The 13,459-nt window shown below is 43.1% G+C and overlaps 1 protein-coding gene and 1 long non-coding RNA gene across 5 annotated transcripts in view; one reads left to right on the top strand and one right to left on the bottom strand.

Moving 5' to 3' along the window:
- Positions 1-508: 508 nt before the first annotated feature.
- Positions 509-13,459, top strand: part of LOC133500614 (uncharacterized) — a 17,692-nt gene continuing 4,741 nt past the window's right edge. Inside the window, exons 1-2 of the long non-coding RNA XR_009794986.1 lie at positions 509-635; positions 9,328-9,514. This is a non-coding gene — a long non-coding RNA (uncharacterized LOC133500614). The remainder of the gene's footprint in view (positions 636-9,327; positions 9,515-13,459) is intronic.
- etv1 (ETS variant transcription factor 1) overlaps positions 4,788-13,459 on the bottom strand; it is a 26,032-nt gene continuing 17,360 nt past the window's right edge. For 3 of the 4 annotated variants that reach the window (XM_061819525.1, XM_061819528.1, XM_061819529.1), the window contains 8 exons: positions 12,781-12,910; positions 12,127-12,315; positions 11,674-11,924; positions 9,714-9,785; positions 9,576-9,644; positions 9,320-9,489; positions 8,685-8,786; positions 4,788-7,141 (listed from right to left, as the gene is read on the bottom strand). In XM_061819525.1, coding sequence (XP_061675509.1) covers positions 6,920-7,141; positions 8,685-8,786; positions 9,320-9,489; positions 9,576-9,644; positions 9,714-9,785; positions 11,674-11,924; positions 12,127-12,315; positions 12,781-12,910 — 1,205 coding nt within the window. In that variant the 3' untranslated portion in view covers positions 4,788-6,919. Of the gene's footprint in view, positions 7,142-8,684; positions 8,787-9,319; positions 9,516-9,575; positions 9,645-9,713; positions 9,786-11,673; positions 11,925-12,126; positions 12,316-12,780; positions 12,911-13,459 lie in introns of all 4 variants that reach the window. The other variant, XM_061819526.1, reaches the window with a different exon arrangement.

Here is a 13,459-nt window from a genome sequence, read left to right as displayed (position 1 = left end):
CAAACACGGCCCGGGCGAGGGCCGTCGGGCGTCAACGGGGGCCGAGGGCCGACGTCTGGGCTAATGGCTTTGTGATAACTCGAGACCCCGGCAGCCATCTGTTTGCCCCCGCCCGCGTCGGGGGCGGGGCGGCGGCCACCGAATATTAGCGGCGCAGGATGTCCGCCATATGTTGGCGTAAATGGCAAAGTCGCCGGATTTGTCGCGCTGCTGGGCGACGCCCCCCCCCCCCCCGCCCCCATCGTACGCCGCATTTGGATCATATGGAACCATCTTTACGCATATTTACTTCATGTTCAAATTAAACATCTGTAATGTCCATATTTTACGTCACGGGTGTCAAACCCGTTTCTCTCGCGTGAACCGATAAAAATATTTATTCGTCTCATCGTGTTTACATACCGTAATTTCCGGCCTACAAGCCGCGACTTTTTTCCCACGCTTTCAACAGTTTATGCGGTGATGCGGCTATTTTGTGGATTTTTTTCCAACGGCCACAAGGGGGCACTCGAGCGAAAAAATTAAGAATGAGACCAGTGGAATACTGTATATGTGCCTATCTGTGCTGCACAAGCGTTAGCGTTGTGCTAGCGTGTTGCTGCTGTGTTACTGGCGTGTCTCAGTGATATTTACCGGTAAGTTTTATTTTAACCGGCCTTGCTAGCATTAGTGCTAGCGTTAGCCCGGCGCTAATGCTAGCGCAGCGCTAGCGTTAAACTCTTTCTGTGTACCATTTTTGTAAATATCTCGCGTTTCAATGTGGCTTTCAATGTGGGCACTTGCAGCATTTACACAGCTAGCGCCAAGCTAGCGTTAGCATTAATATTAGTGCTAGCGCTAACGCTAGCACGGCGCTAGCTGTGTAAATGCTGCAAGTGCCCACATTGAAACCCAAATTGAAACACGAGATATTTACAAAGATGGTACACAGAAAGAGTTTAACGCTGGCGCGGTGGTAGCGTTAGCATTAGGCGGGCGCTAGCTTTAAACTCTTTCTGTGTACCATCTTTGTAAATATCTCGTGTTTCAATTTGGGTTACAATGTGGGCACTTGCGGCTTTTACACAGCTGTGGCGTATGTATATACCAAATGGTATTTCCTTTACAAATGTACCCGGTGAGGCTTGTAACCGTGTGCGCGCTGTAGTCCGGGAATTACGGTAATCAATTTATGAACCGGAACCCGAATCAGAAATCAAGGGTAACGTGTTTTTCCAACTATTCATGTTTGGTAACACAAAAATGCTTGTAAATATCTTAACTTGATCATTTATGATGTATGAAAATTTGAAAATTTTGGTACAGATTTTTACAAGAATCACGGAAATGGAAACTCTTGATTTGGCTTCGCGGGCCACATAAAATCATACGGCGGGCATTGAATTTGACACCATACAAAAAATCATACAAAAATCCCCTTGTAGGCCTCAAATGAATCATATTTCCCACGGCGACATCATCAAAGTATTTGTTCTGTTAAATACAACAGCGCATGCTTTATTGAGATTGATGAAATTTGTGGAATTTATTTTTTCATGTGAAATATGTTTCTTGGCTCAATAAACAGCTGAGTAGTATTTGTGCTTCAATATTAGCAATGAGACAACATCTCAAGGAGCAAACCTGGAACAATCCATCCATCCATCCATTTTCGTTGCCGCTTATCCTCACGAGGGTCGCGGGGAGTGCTGGAGCCTATCCCATCCGTCAACGGGAAAGAGGCGGGGTACACCCTGAACTGGTCGCCACCCAATCGCAGGGCACTCGGAGACAAACGTGAAAATGTCATGTTGCCAGTCTCCTGGCTCTGGAATTTCAAATAAATTCCAATTCCCGTTTATTTGGCCTAAAAATAGCAATTGGGAAGAAACGAAACAATTTGCAGTTGCGCTTATTTGTGCGTCGCGATGTTTGTTCGTGGAGCCAATCGGCTGTTGCGGGTCTTGAGGCCACTTCCAGTGCGCTGCACATAATCAATAACTAAAACAACAACGGTTGTGACAAATTAAGGCAAGCGTTGCTTTTTCATTACTTACACATCCGCTTTCATTTTTCCATCGGCGGAAGGCAATTAAACGGCGCTTCCTTCAATTAGTCATTTGATTTTTAGCCATAGTGACAGTTTACACGAGGCAATAATAACTTAAAAAGAGTGTGTATATCTGTGTGCGCGCGCGTGTGTGTTTTCCATTACTTCCAGTGTTGTTAAAAAAAAAAAAAAAAAAAAAACCTCGAAGATTTGATTTGGAGCGGGGGGGGGGGGGTGCAGTCTTAAATTAGCCATTGATTTTTCCGCAGGTGTCACTTTAGTTAAACACTTTGTGTGCCACAGCTGGAAATTGACAAGGGACGAGAATCTATTGTCTGCTAACACACATACGCGCGTACTCAAAAGTATTAGCAGGTAAATCTGTGTGTAACACTTTAAATACTGGGGGGTAAAAATTTTCACTTTGTATCTATGGCGACTCATCTATGATTGGTTAGCAACCAGTTCAGGGTCTGCACCTCCTCCCGCCCGAAGATAACTGCGATTTGGCTCCAGCACTCGTCCGACCTTTGTGAGGATAAGCAGCTCGGAAAATGGATGAATGGACGGCAGGTCGGAAATTTTGTTGCCACGCTCCGCCCACACACAATGACCAACACTCAAATTTCTAGTAGACGTCGTTGAAATTTGATATGAATCGGAGTACATTTTTATGGAAATTGTGCTTTTGAAGGGATGTGAAAATGGTCGCTTCAAAATAAAAGGTTCGACTTCCTGTTTTTTTTTTTTTTTTTCAGGTATGTCTTCTTTTGCCTTTTTTAATGGATCTGATCATGTTAGACTTGTTGACTAAATTTTATGTTGCCAGTGATTAAAAAAAAAGGTTCTTGGAAGGCTCAATTTTGGATCACAATTTCAGATTTATCGATTAATTTATTTTATGATGACTCATCAAATTTTGTCGCCGTACTCCATTGACACAAAGTCTAGTTGGTCATAATTTCTGTTAAAATCATAATCTGTCCGGTAAAAGTGGTTGAGAATTTGTATAAAACAACATTTAGAAGAAAATTCATTTTTCTCTGCAAATTGCCAATGTAAACAAACATTTTCCCAACATGCCTACTTGAGACATTTTTGTGGGTTGACTCATGATGGGCACATCTACCAAAATTCATGTTTCAAACACATTTCAGGGGTCAGAATTTTCTCATAGTTCCGAGGACCCCTGGAAACGGCCCAATCGCCACCGCAAAAGGTTGCTCCAAATCAAAACGGCAGACGTCCCAGCATGGCTTCTTTTGACTTTTTTTTTTTTTTTTTTTTTTTATTTATTTATTTTATTTTTGTGGGTCTCCTCCTGATAGACATGCCAACGAAATTTCAACTTCCTGAGTGAAACTGGCTTCAAAGGCTCAATTTTTGAAACATTAACTCAGTCAGTGAGTCCCATCAAGGGGGGTAAATCAAATTGATTGATCTCCCGAGACTTTAATACCGTAATTTCCGACTTTTTCACACGCTTTCAACCCTGCGAATTTGTGAATTTTTTTTCCAACGGCCGCAAAGGGGCACTCGAGCGGAAAAGGCCGGTGGAATTTATGTGCAGAAGAAATGTCTTTTAGCGGCCTTGTTAGCGCTGCGCTAGCGTTACCGCTGTGCGAGCATGTTGCTGCCGTGTTACTGGGGTGTCTCAGGTTTTATTTTAACCAGCGCTGTTAGCATTTGCGTGGTGCTAGCTTTAGGACGTGGCGAGGGTTAGCGCTAGTATTAGCGCTCACAAAAAGAAGACTGGACGGCTCATTGGCCACTAAAACTGAGCTCACCATCCACCATCTTGATACTCCCAAAACAACCATGCTGACCTATACAACGACAGTTTTGTGGCTGTGAAAAAAACATTCCACTGGTAAGTTAAAAAGATTTATTTTGAAACTGTTTGTTTGTTTGTAAAGGTTTTTTTTTAATTTTCTGATGATCTTAATTCACTCGAACAAAGTTCTTGTTTACGGTTGTTGTTGTTCACTCTTCACGCTCTGCTTCACCCTGATAGGCCGACGGTTTTTCGCAAAAAAAAAAATGTAAATATTTTCCCAAACTTCATCAGTGGATCAGCAAGAAAACACATTTTCTGTGAAATTTTTGATGAATTTCATAATAGAGAACTCTGCAAACTGAATTAGACTTTCAAATGCGAGGACACAAGTTTAAATTTTGTCTGAAATAGGACGTCGGAGACAACAAATGAACAATGTCTTTAGCATGCATTGTCCCATTGTGAGTCCATATTTCCATAAATATATCGAACTGATTGACTTAAAATGGAGTGTTTTTATGACAAAGAATGCTTAGTTTTCTTGCTATGTTATGATGATAGTGCTTCATAGCGTATTTTGGGAAAAGTTAACGTCACGGAAATCGGGCCCTAATCGGGTTTCTTGCTAGTCACGGTGTTCTGTGTCTTTCCTTTGCACTTCGCCTTATTTGGCTTACCAAGTTGAATTAAAAACCCTTCATTTTACCACAACTGAAAAAATGTCAAAGTCACACGACCATTTTTAATTCTATATGTCAAATTTTTGAAAAAAACCCCGCCGTAATCCAACGTGTAAACCGTGTCCTCCACACGTTTTGTGAGGACCAAGATGGCGGCCAACTGGTTTCTACGGCTTCAACCAATCGACATTCGGAATTACGGTACTTTTTTCCCACTGTTGAGCGCCAGCATCACTTCTTTTGTCCAAATCGAAATTCCACCCACATCCACATCCACAGATAACACTACTCAAAAGTGGTATTCATTGAACATTATGTTTATTATTGTGGTTGACGGATATTCATAATCAGCGACATGAGAGGGGCCAAAACATTAGAAACAGTAGGATGCATGTTCCGGAAGGTAAAAAGGGAGTCCCTAACGGGGGCGTCCGTTCAATTTCTCGACGTCCACGCGTTCATCAGTCCGCTTCCGACTGGGTTTTACGTCCCGAACGTGTTCGGATGAAGTCACGCTAGCGCTAAAGTTCTCCTCGAATGAGCCCACGGGGGGGGGGACCCCAAAATACGCAATCAGACTTTTTTTTTTTGTCCTGGCGCCGGCGAAATCCAACCTGGCTGTGATCTTGCATGCTGGAAAGTTTCATCTTTAATATTTTGGTGAAAAGGAAACACTTCATGTACAAACATAAAACGACGCCAGAGTCGTCAGCTTCCGTAAAGTGCACGTCGACAAAATAAAAGTTGACGGTGATGAGAATCATAATAACGATGATAATAATAATCAACGAGTGCTCGCTCCCTCTTTTTCAAGTCATCGTTAAAGTTTGACGTCATGCTTCGCTAACATTCGGTGCCGTTAAAAAGAAATTTGATCCCATTTGCCTGCTTCCAATTTGGGAAAATTTCATAATAAATTTTAATCCAAGTGCAAGCCTTAGAATTGGCCCCCAAAAATAGCTGACTTGAATAGTTATTTCATTTTGGACGTGGGATCATTTTACTCAGGAAGGTGATGATGTCAATGGAATTTCGTGTCCATCCATCCATTATCCAAGACACTTATCCTCACAAGTGTCACAAGAAAGCTGGAGCCTATCCCAACCAGCTTCGGGCAAAAGGCGGACTACACCCTGAACTGGCTTCAGAGCACAACGGCTTACTTGCTGTGCAATTTTGGCTACGGGGCCTCGTGAATTTTTCGTACGTCCATTTATGATGAATGTGTGAAACGGGTCTTGGGGGCAGGTTTTTGTCCATATTTGTATTTATTTTTTTTAAATGGAATTTTCCGTGTCCTACACACTGGGAATAAATGCCCCTCGGCTTGCTTGGGAAGACCTCGCGATCCCCTCGGAAGAGCTGGAGGAGGCGGCAAGTCGGGGCTTCCCCTGGTAAGGTTGCCCCCCCCCCCACCAGACCTCGAATAGGCGGAAGTAATGGACACGCCCACCCAATCGAATCTGCCATGCGGGGGGGGGGGGGGGGGGGGCTGATTGTTGCAAGGTTTTACAATGTTTTTTTTGGCTCAGATTTGTAAATAATCTCAAATAAAAGTTTGTGTTAGAACACAGATGTCAAACTCAATGCCCGGGGGCCAAGATCCGGCCCGGCGCATGATTCTATGTGGCCCGCGAAAGCAAATCATCATTGTGAAAATCCGTGATTCTTGGTGAAAATATGTCGCAACATTTCAAATCGTCATAGATCATAAATGATAATGTTAACATTTTTGTTACCTAACGGGAACAATGGTTGAAAAACACATGATGCTTGATTTCTGATTCCAAATTAGTTCATAAATGTCATGTGTAAATATGATTAGGCGATTCAGGTTTTCTACAGTTTCATCATAACGGCCTTCTGAGGGAACTCATAACTACAATCTGGCCTGCGACAAAAATTCGACACCCCTGTGTGAGAGGAATCCCTGGAAATAGCCACTATGGGTATAAAATGGCTACTTTAAACCAAAATGGCGGCATTCTCGTGTGTGTTTTCATGGATGGCCTCTTGTTTTGTTAATGTTGTTGTTGTTGTGAGTCAATTCATAAACAGACATGACGACCAAATTTCATCTTCCCGAGTGAAACTGGTTTCGGGGAAAGCGGTTTTGGAAACGGTACCGATCGTACATTTTCAACAGAACAAATGAGCTCAGGAAAGCTTTTTTGGGGTCTACTTAAATTGACCTCGGAGGCAGAATTTTCTAGCAAAACATGCGAGGGAACACACCGGCCAAAATAATTGTCGAGCAATTTAGCATCCGCTATGCGTCTAGTTGACTGTAGGTGGTTGGAATTTGGTAGCAACGGGACAAAACGTCAAAGACAAGTTCATCTTTCAAGGAGGACCCCCGTGAGCCTAAAATGCCCGCCTCAAATCATAAAAATCATAATCAGAAGAGGTGAGTTGAGTCTTTGTCCGCACCCTCTAATAGACGTAGGCCTCGCTGTAGGGATGCGGCTGGCAATACGGGGCCTCCTGGGCGTAGGGGGCGCTCTCGTCGAAATGCGACAGGGGCACGGTGTCCTCCTCGTTGACGTGACGCTCCACGTCGCTCTTCAGGACCGGACGCTGGTTGTCGGGGAACGCCATGGAGAACAGGGCCTCCGGGTCGCACACAAACTTGTACACGTATCTCTCGCCCGCCACCTGCCCGGGGGGGGGGGGGGGGGGGGATGAGGATGAGGAGCAGGAGGAAGGTTGGGATGAATGCATCAATGGCGGGAGGTGGTGAGCGGGGGAAGTTAAAAGTGGAAAAATGAAACGTTAAAAATGATTGGTATGAGGAGAAGCAGCAGTACTACTATTAGACAAATTTGCATTATATTAGCGTATTTAAGGCAGCAAATATTAAGACACAAATCAGACATGAAATGTATTTTACGATTAGAAAAAAAAATACAAATAACGCGAGAAATATTACAAAAATGCTCGGTGAAAAACATGCAAATATTAGACGAGGACAAATTTTAGGGAAAAGCAAACAAACGTATTGGGAAAAGGTTAAAAAAATGCTCACCAAAATGGACACATTTAAAAAAAAAAAATGCAAAAACACAAATAATAATAATAAAAAATATATATATTGGGAACAAATACACACACGTATTAGACAAAAGACAAAACTATTAGCAAAAAAACTGAAAACGGAGGAAAAATTTAAAATGTTTGGAAAAATTTCAGAATTTAAAAATTTCTAAAAATGATGAAAAGTTCACGAATATTAGAAAGAAAAATACACATTTATAAAAATACAAAGACTATTGGGAAAAAATACACAGAGAAATACGTAAACACTGGGGAAAATGTGCAAATATTAAAAGGATTTGCGGGAAATATACTCATATAAACAATGAAAAAAAGGTGAGAAATATACACAAATATTAGAGAAAAAATAAATATGAAACACAAATAATAATACAAAAACATATTGGGAAATATTAAACAAAAGACAGAAATATTACCAAAAAACTGAATACAGAGGGAAAAATGTTTGGAAATATTCAAAAATTTCAGAACTTAAACATTTCTAAAAATTATAAAAAGTACATAAATATTAGAATGAAAAATACAAAGACTATTAGGAAAAAATACAGTTAGAGAAATACATAAACAGTGGGAAAAATGTACAAATATTAAAATGTTTTGTGGGAAATATACAACTATTAGCAATGAAAAAATGTGAAAATATACACAAATATTAGAGAGAAAAAATAAATATTAAACACAAATAATAGTAAAATAACATCTTGGGAACAAATACACAAATATTAGACAAAAGAAAACTATTAACAAAAAAAACAAATACGGAAGAAAAATTAAAAATGTTTGGAAATATTAAAATATTTTCTGGGAAATATACAACTATTCGCAGGGGGGAAAATGTGAAAAATATACACAAATATTAGAGAAAAAATATAAAGCATTTGGGAAAAGTAAAAATCGACTAGATTAAAAATTATAACATAAAAAAATAGAGCACGATTAAGAATCTTAGGAGAAAAGATGAAAAATATTAGCAATAAATTTAACGGTGCCAATTACTGTCGAAAAAATGGAATGTGACTTTTGCTGTTATTGGTAATTTAATGTGTGTCGAAATTCAATGAAAACGGAATAATGAATGACTACCCTTACGTTAAAACTTGAACATGACATTGAACCGTCGTCCGCTTCCGCGTACTTGACTGACCTTTTGCATGATTCCTTTTTCGTAGTAGTAACGCAGCGATCGGCTCAGCTTGTCGTAGTTCATGGCCGGTCGGTTCTTCTGGATGCCCCATCGGCGTGCCACCTGCGTCGCGCGCACCCAACGCAAACGCATTCTTAGATCACAACAATGGCTGACGCTCAACAGCTGTGACGCAAGCAAAGATTCCACGTGGCGCTAATGACGCTGATTAAGGCGCACTGTAGCGCGGTGACTGGCGTGCTTGGCGTTCATTACTGCGCTCTGAGGAGGAAGCAGATGTTGCGGCACCTGTCTGGCGTGGCGCCCACCTGCCCGCCCTCCAGAACACAGCTATTTGCGGGCCATATTTTCAATATTACTCTCAGACGTAAACATAGGGAAACACCCAAATTGTTTTCCTTCCTCATTCCTCACAAGGATCAGGACAAATTGCATGGAACAATTGTTAATGATTGATAGCTATGCGCTGGTTCACAAGACGTCTCTTCACATCTAGCAACATGTTCTGGTGAAGTTCCATCCCAATGGGACATACAATATAGAATAACCTCCTACGACCCTTTAAATGTAATAATAATGTAATAACGCTGTAATAACACTTTTCATTTCAGATGATTCCTGGCGGCTCTTTTCACCTCCTCAGGTTCGATGAGCTTGAACTCCATGCCACGGCCCGTCCAGGCGATGAAATGTGAGTTGGCGGGGTCATCCAGCAGCGCGACCAGGAACTGCCACAGCTGAAGAGACCCTCGCCGCTGGTAGGACGGACCCTCGCGGTACAGGCCCGCTTCCTGCTTGATGTCCCCTAGAAGCAGGAAACACACTGAGGAGTTAAGTACCACATTACGCACGGTCTTCGGACTTAAGACGGTCTTGGGTTCTAGAGCCTACCTTCCATTTTCTCCGGCACAACGCAGGTGTCATCGTAAAAGTGCCTGGCCACTTTGTCAAACATGCAACCTGGACAACGAGACGGAGGGTTTGGAATGTTGTTGTTGTTGTGAAGACTCCAAACGTCATCGTTGGTACCTTCAGTCCGATTGGCGTGGGCCAGGTAGCCGTCTTGGCGCAGGTAGACCGAATGGCAACTTGGCACCTCCGCTGAAAGCCAGCGTGTGGAAAAACAAAAAATGGTGTTATGAAAACAAGACAATAACATTTTGGCCTCGGGCTAGCTGGTAATATCACACTGTAAATAAACGCTTGCGGCTTGTTGAAGACAATAAAACGAGCTGACAAGAGCTCCAAAGGCGGAACAAAAACCATCCGAGTGAGTCCACTGGAAATTGTGCTATTTTAGCATGTTAGCATGACAATAATGCGTTCCGAGCCTAAAAAAAAGTTTTTAAAAGTGATTTTTTTTATAGCTTTTCCTTATAATAAACTGCCTAGTAGAAATACATTTAGAGTTTAAATACTTTATAAAATAAAATAATTTAACAAATATATTTATTTTTTACTTAAAATGTATGCTTTAGTCGTAGAGTACGCTAGGCTGGGAGTGCATTGCCGTATCTGTAGCGACTCAGCCCCCAGCCTTGTAAACCTTTGTTTATTAACAAAAGTGCAGAATAACTTTAAACAAGCAATAGTGAGGGGGGGGGAAAAAAAAACAATTTTTTTTTTTTTTGTTGTTGTTCGAAACCACAATAACAATTCATCGTGGGTCAGTTGGTCAGGGTGGATGAATACCGATTTTCGTTTGAAAACCAAAGCAACTTAGAGTGTTGGCCTCACAGTTCTGAGGACCTGTGTCCCGCCTGTGTGGAGTTTGCATGTTCTCCCCGTGTCTCCCCGTGCCCGCGTGTTTTTTTTTTTTTCACGGAAACTCTGGTTTCCTCCCACTTCCCCAAAACATGCATCAATTGGAAGTTGTAAATTGCCCCGAGGTGTGATTGTGAGTGTGACTGTTGTCTGTCCTCATGTGCCCTGCAATTGGCTGGCAACCAGTTCAGAGCTCAGTGTGTAACCCGTCTCCTGCCTGATGACCCTTCTGAGGATAAGCAACTCAGGTAGTACAACATGCTAACATTCTAGGGTATGACGAGCTAATAGCTGCGTAGTGTGATAGCATGACAGCGCAAGAGAAATGGAACGCTCCGTCTTCATCAAACTTCATCGGCCTAATGGGCGCGTGGCGGAAATTGTCGCTAATGAGATTAGCTGTTAGCTACACCCCTCCCTACCATCCTGTTGTCCTGTCAACTTGACCACCGCTGGTCAATTCACCATCAGAATCATTAGCTCATTCCCTCCCTCGTCGCAATATGACGATTTTCATAGGCTGGACAGTATATTGTATACAGAGCCTCAAAACCCAAGACAGGATTGCAGTTTTCCTGTTAAATGACCGCAGGAGACGTGTGGTGTGAAAACCGTCTCTGACATAAATTCTTTCGTGGTTTTGTCAATTTACACGAGGTCACCTTGGTGAGATGACACAGACTTCCAACCAAATGTCCCGCATCGGATTTGTGGAAGACATTTTGTCACGGGTATGTATAAATTGTTTGGTTGCGTTGCCTTTGAGTAATGCAACAACGGTTAACTAGCCTGCTAGCTAACGTCAACACGTCGGTGCCATTGATCCGAGCGACAGAAAAAGTCATCAAACAGTACTCGAAGATCTCCAGCAAACGAGCGTAGGAGTACACATTGCGGGCGTTGACCATCCGTAACCTCCGCCAAGCGCCTGATTAGCACGCTACAGGAAATGGCTCCTACTGCAGACCCCTACCACCGCCAGAACCCCTTTGCCTAATAATGGGCAAATTCAATCAACTCCCCTCCACTTCCCTCCCTCCAATATCCAGCCGACTCGTTGCGGAACGTAACCAAGTGTAGATATATATATTTTGATTTGACAGATTTCTGTACTTTTTGACATTCAAGAGTTGAATCGTCTTTTTTGCCATTCTTTTACTTACACAAATACCGTACATGTACTTGGACCAAAGTACATAGTGCGAGTACTTTTTTAATTCCTCACCTGAGTCATAGTTGAAGTCCCGGGGCTCCTGCTTGATCATCATGGCGGCGGGGTACATGTGAGGCAGCGGGGCGCCCATCATGGCGGGATGGGGTTCAAACAACGGGTCGGCGTACTCTTGCTTGAAGCCTTGAGGGGGGAAGGGGATGGCGGGCTCAGACATCTGTCGCTGGTAGAGGGGCCGGACGTCCCGGGACATGGTCGGCGGGGACGGGAACGAGTGACACGGCTCGGAAAGCTGACGGCGAAATCTGAAGGAGAGAAAAAAAAAATAGCATGTTTACTGCAGTTAGCCATCAATCCCAATCTGCTTACTAGCATGAGCAGCAAAGGGCTAGTGCGATGAGTTTATTCCGATTAGCCACGAAAAGCTAGCCAATGTGTTAGCCACAATTGTCAAACAATGTGGGAGTTTACATGCTAACTTCCTTAGCGTAACTGCTAAAAACGCACCTGTGGTCGATAGCGTAGGCGGCATCGGGTAAGGAGGTTGGCGCGTGGGCGGAAGGCGGAGCGTGGGCGTAGGTCCGCTCGGGTTTGGGCGTCGGGGCGCCATTATGAAGTGGGGACACGGGGGTGCTGCAGGGGGGCGTCACTGGGCTAGAGGGCTTCATGCCTGCGTGCTGCTTCTGCTCGTAGGCACTGCGGAAAACACACATCAGGTACATATTCTTTGAGCACACACTTGCTGCGTGGGACTGGGAATTTATTTCTCGGTGAGTTAATTTCTATTGTGCCACTTGGCAGTTTATGAAGAGTACGGGTGTCAAACTCAAGGCCCGGGGGCCAGATCCGGCCCACCACGTGATTTTATGTGGCCCGCGAAGGTAAATCGTGTGTCAACTTCCGTATTCCCGTTCAAATGTGTTCCAAAAAATTGAATTGTCCTATAATAAATGAAAAAAAATCGAGATACGGCCAGCATTTTTTTTTCGTCACCAGATGTCAACAATAGTTGAAAAATCAATTAGCCTTGATTTCTGATTCCAAAACTAGTTCCTAAATTTTACGTGTGAATATGATGAGGTGATCAAAGATTTTTTTATCACGGCCCTGTGGGAGAAAGCGTAACTAGGACGCGGCCCCCCGACGAAAATTAGCACCGACCTGACGTTGTACAGGCACTTCTCTCCATACTGGAGCTTGAAGGGCCGCTCTTGGCTGCAGGTGGAGCTCAGCTCAGAGCACGGACTGTGCAGCTCCCTCTTGATCTTCAGCTGCAGTCCGTGGAAGACCACTTCGCCAGGACAACCACAGACATCAGTTAGGCTTAAAAAAAAAACCCAACCTAAACAATAGTTATAACGGTTTCGGGACGAATTACAGATGACAGAAATTGAAACGAAAGTTAGTCCCTGAAGGTTTCAGGGATTCAAACTGGCGACCTTCGGGTTTCAGGGCATTTCCCCTCTGCAACTACGCCATCACACTTCCCGTGTCTTTTTGAGGCATGGCTTCTTGAAACCTATTTGTAGTTGCATTCATTCATTCAATTCACATGCTGCTTATCCTCACTGTGGTCGCGCGGGAGGAGCCAATCGCATTTTGACATGCCTACCGAATTTCATATTGCTGAGAGATTCTAACTGTAGGAGCTGAATTTAAGAAAAAAAAAATCCTCTAGTTGCATGAGTAGTTTTTCAAGTTTTGAATTCCTTTCTGAACAATTTAACGTTGCCCTTATGTCTAGGACGTTAATTTTAAATCCGGTAGCAGCGGGACAAAATCTTTAGCACAAGCATGGATTGGAAGGACTCCTACAAAAAACGCTAAAATGGCTGCTTGG

This window comes from Syngnathoides biaculeatus, chromosome 5, assembly GCF_019802595.1.
Source record: "Syngnathoides biaculeatus isolate LvHL_M chromosome 5, ASM1980259v1, whole genome shotgun sequence".
NCBI classification, from domain to species: Eukaryota; Metazoa; Chordata; class Actinopteri; order Syngnathiformes; family Syngnathidae; genus Syngnathoides; species Syngnathoides biaculeatus.
The sequence above is the reverse complement of the archived record's forward strand: the minus strand, read 5'-3'. Positions and strand labels throughout refer to the sequence as shown.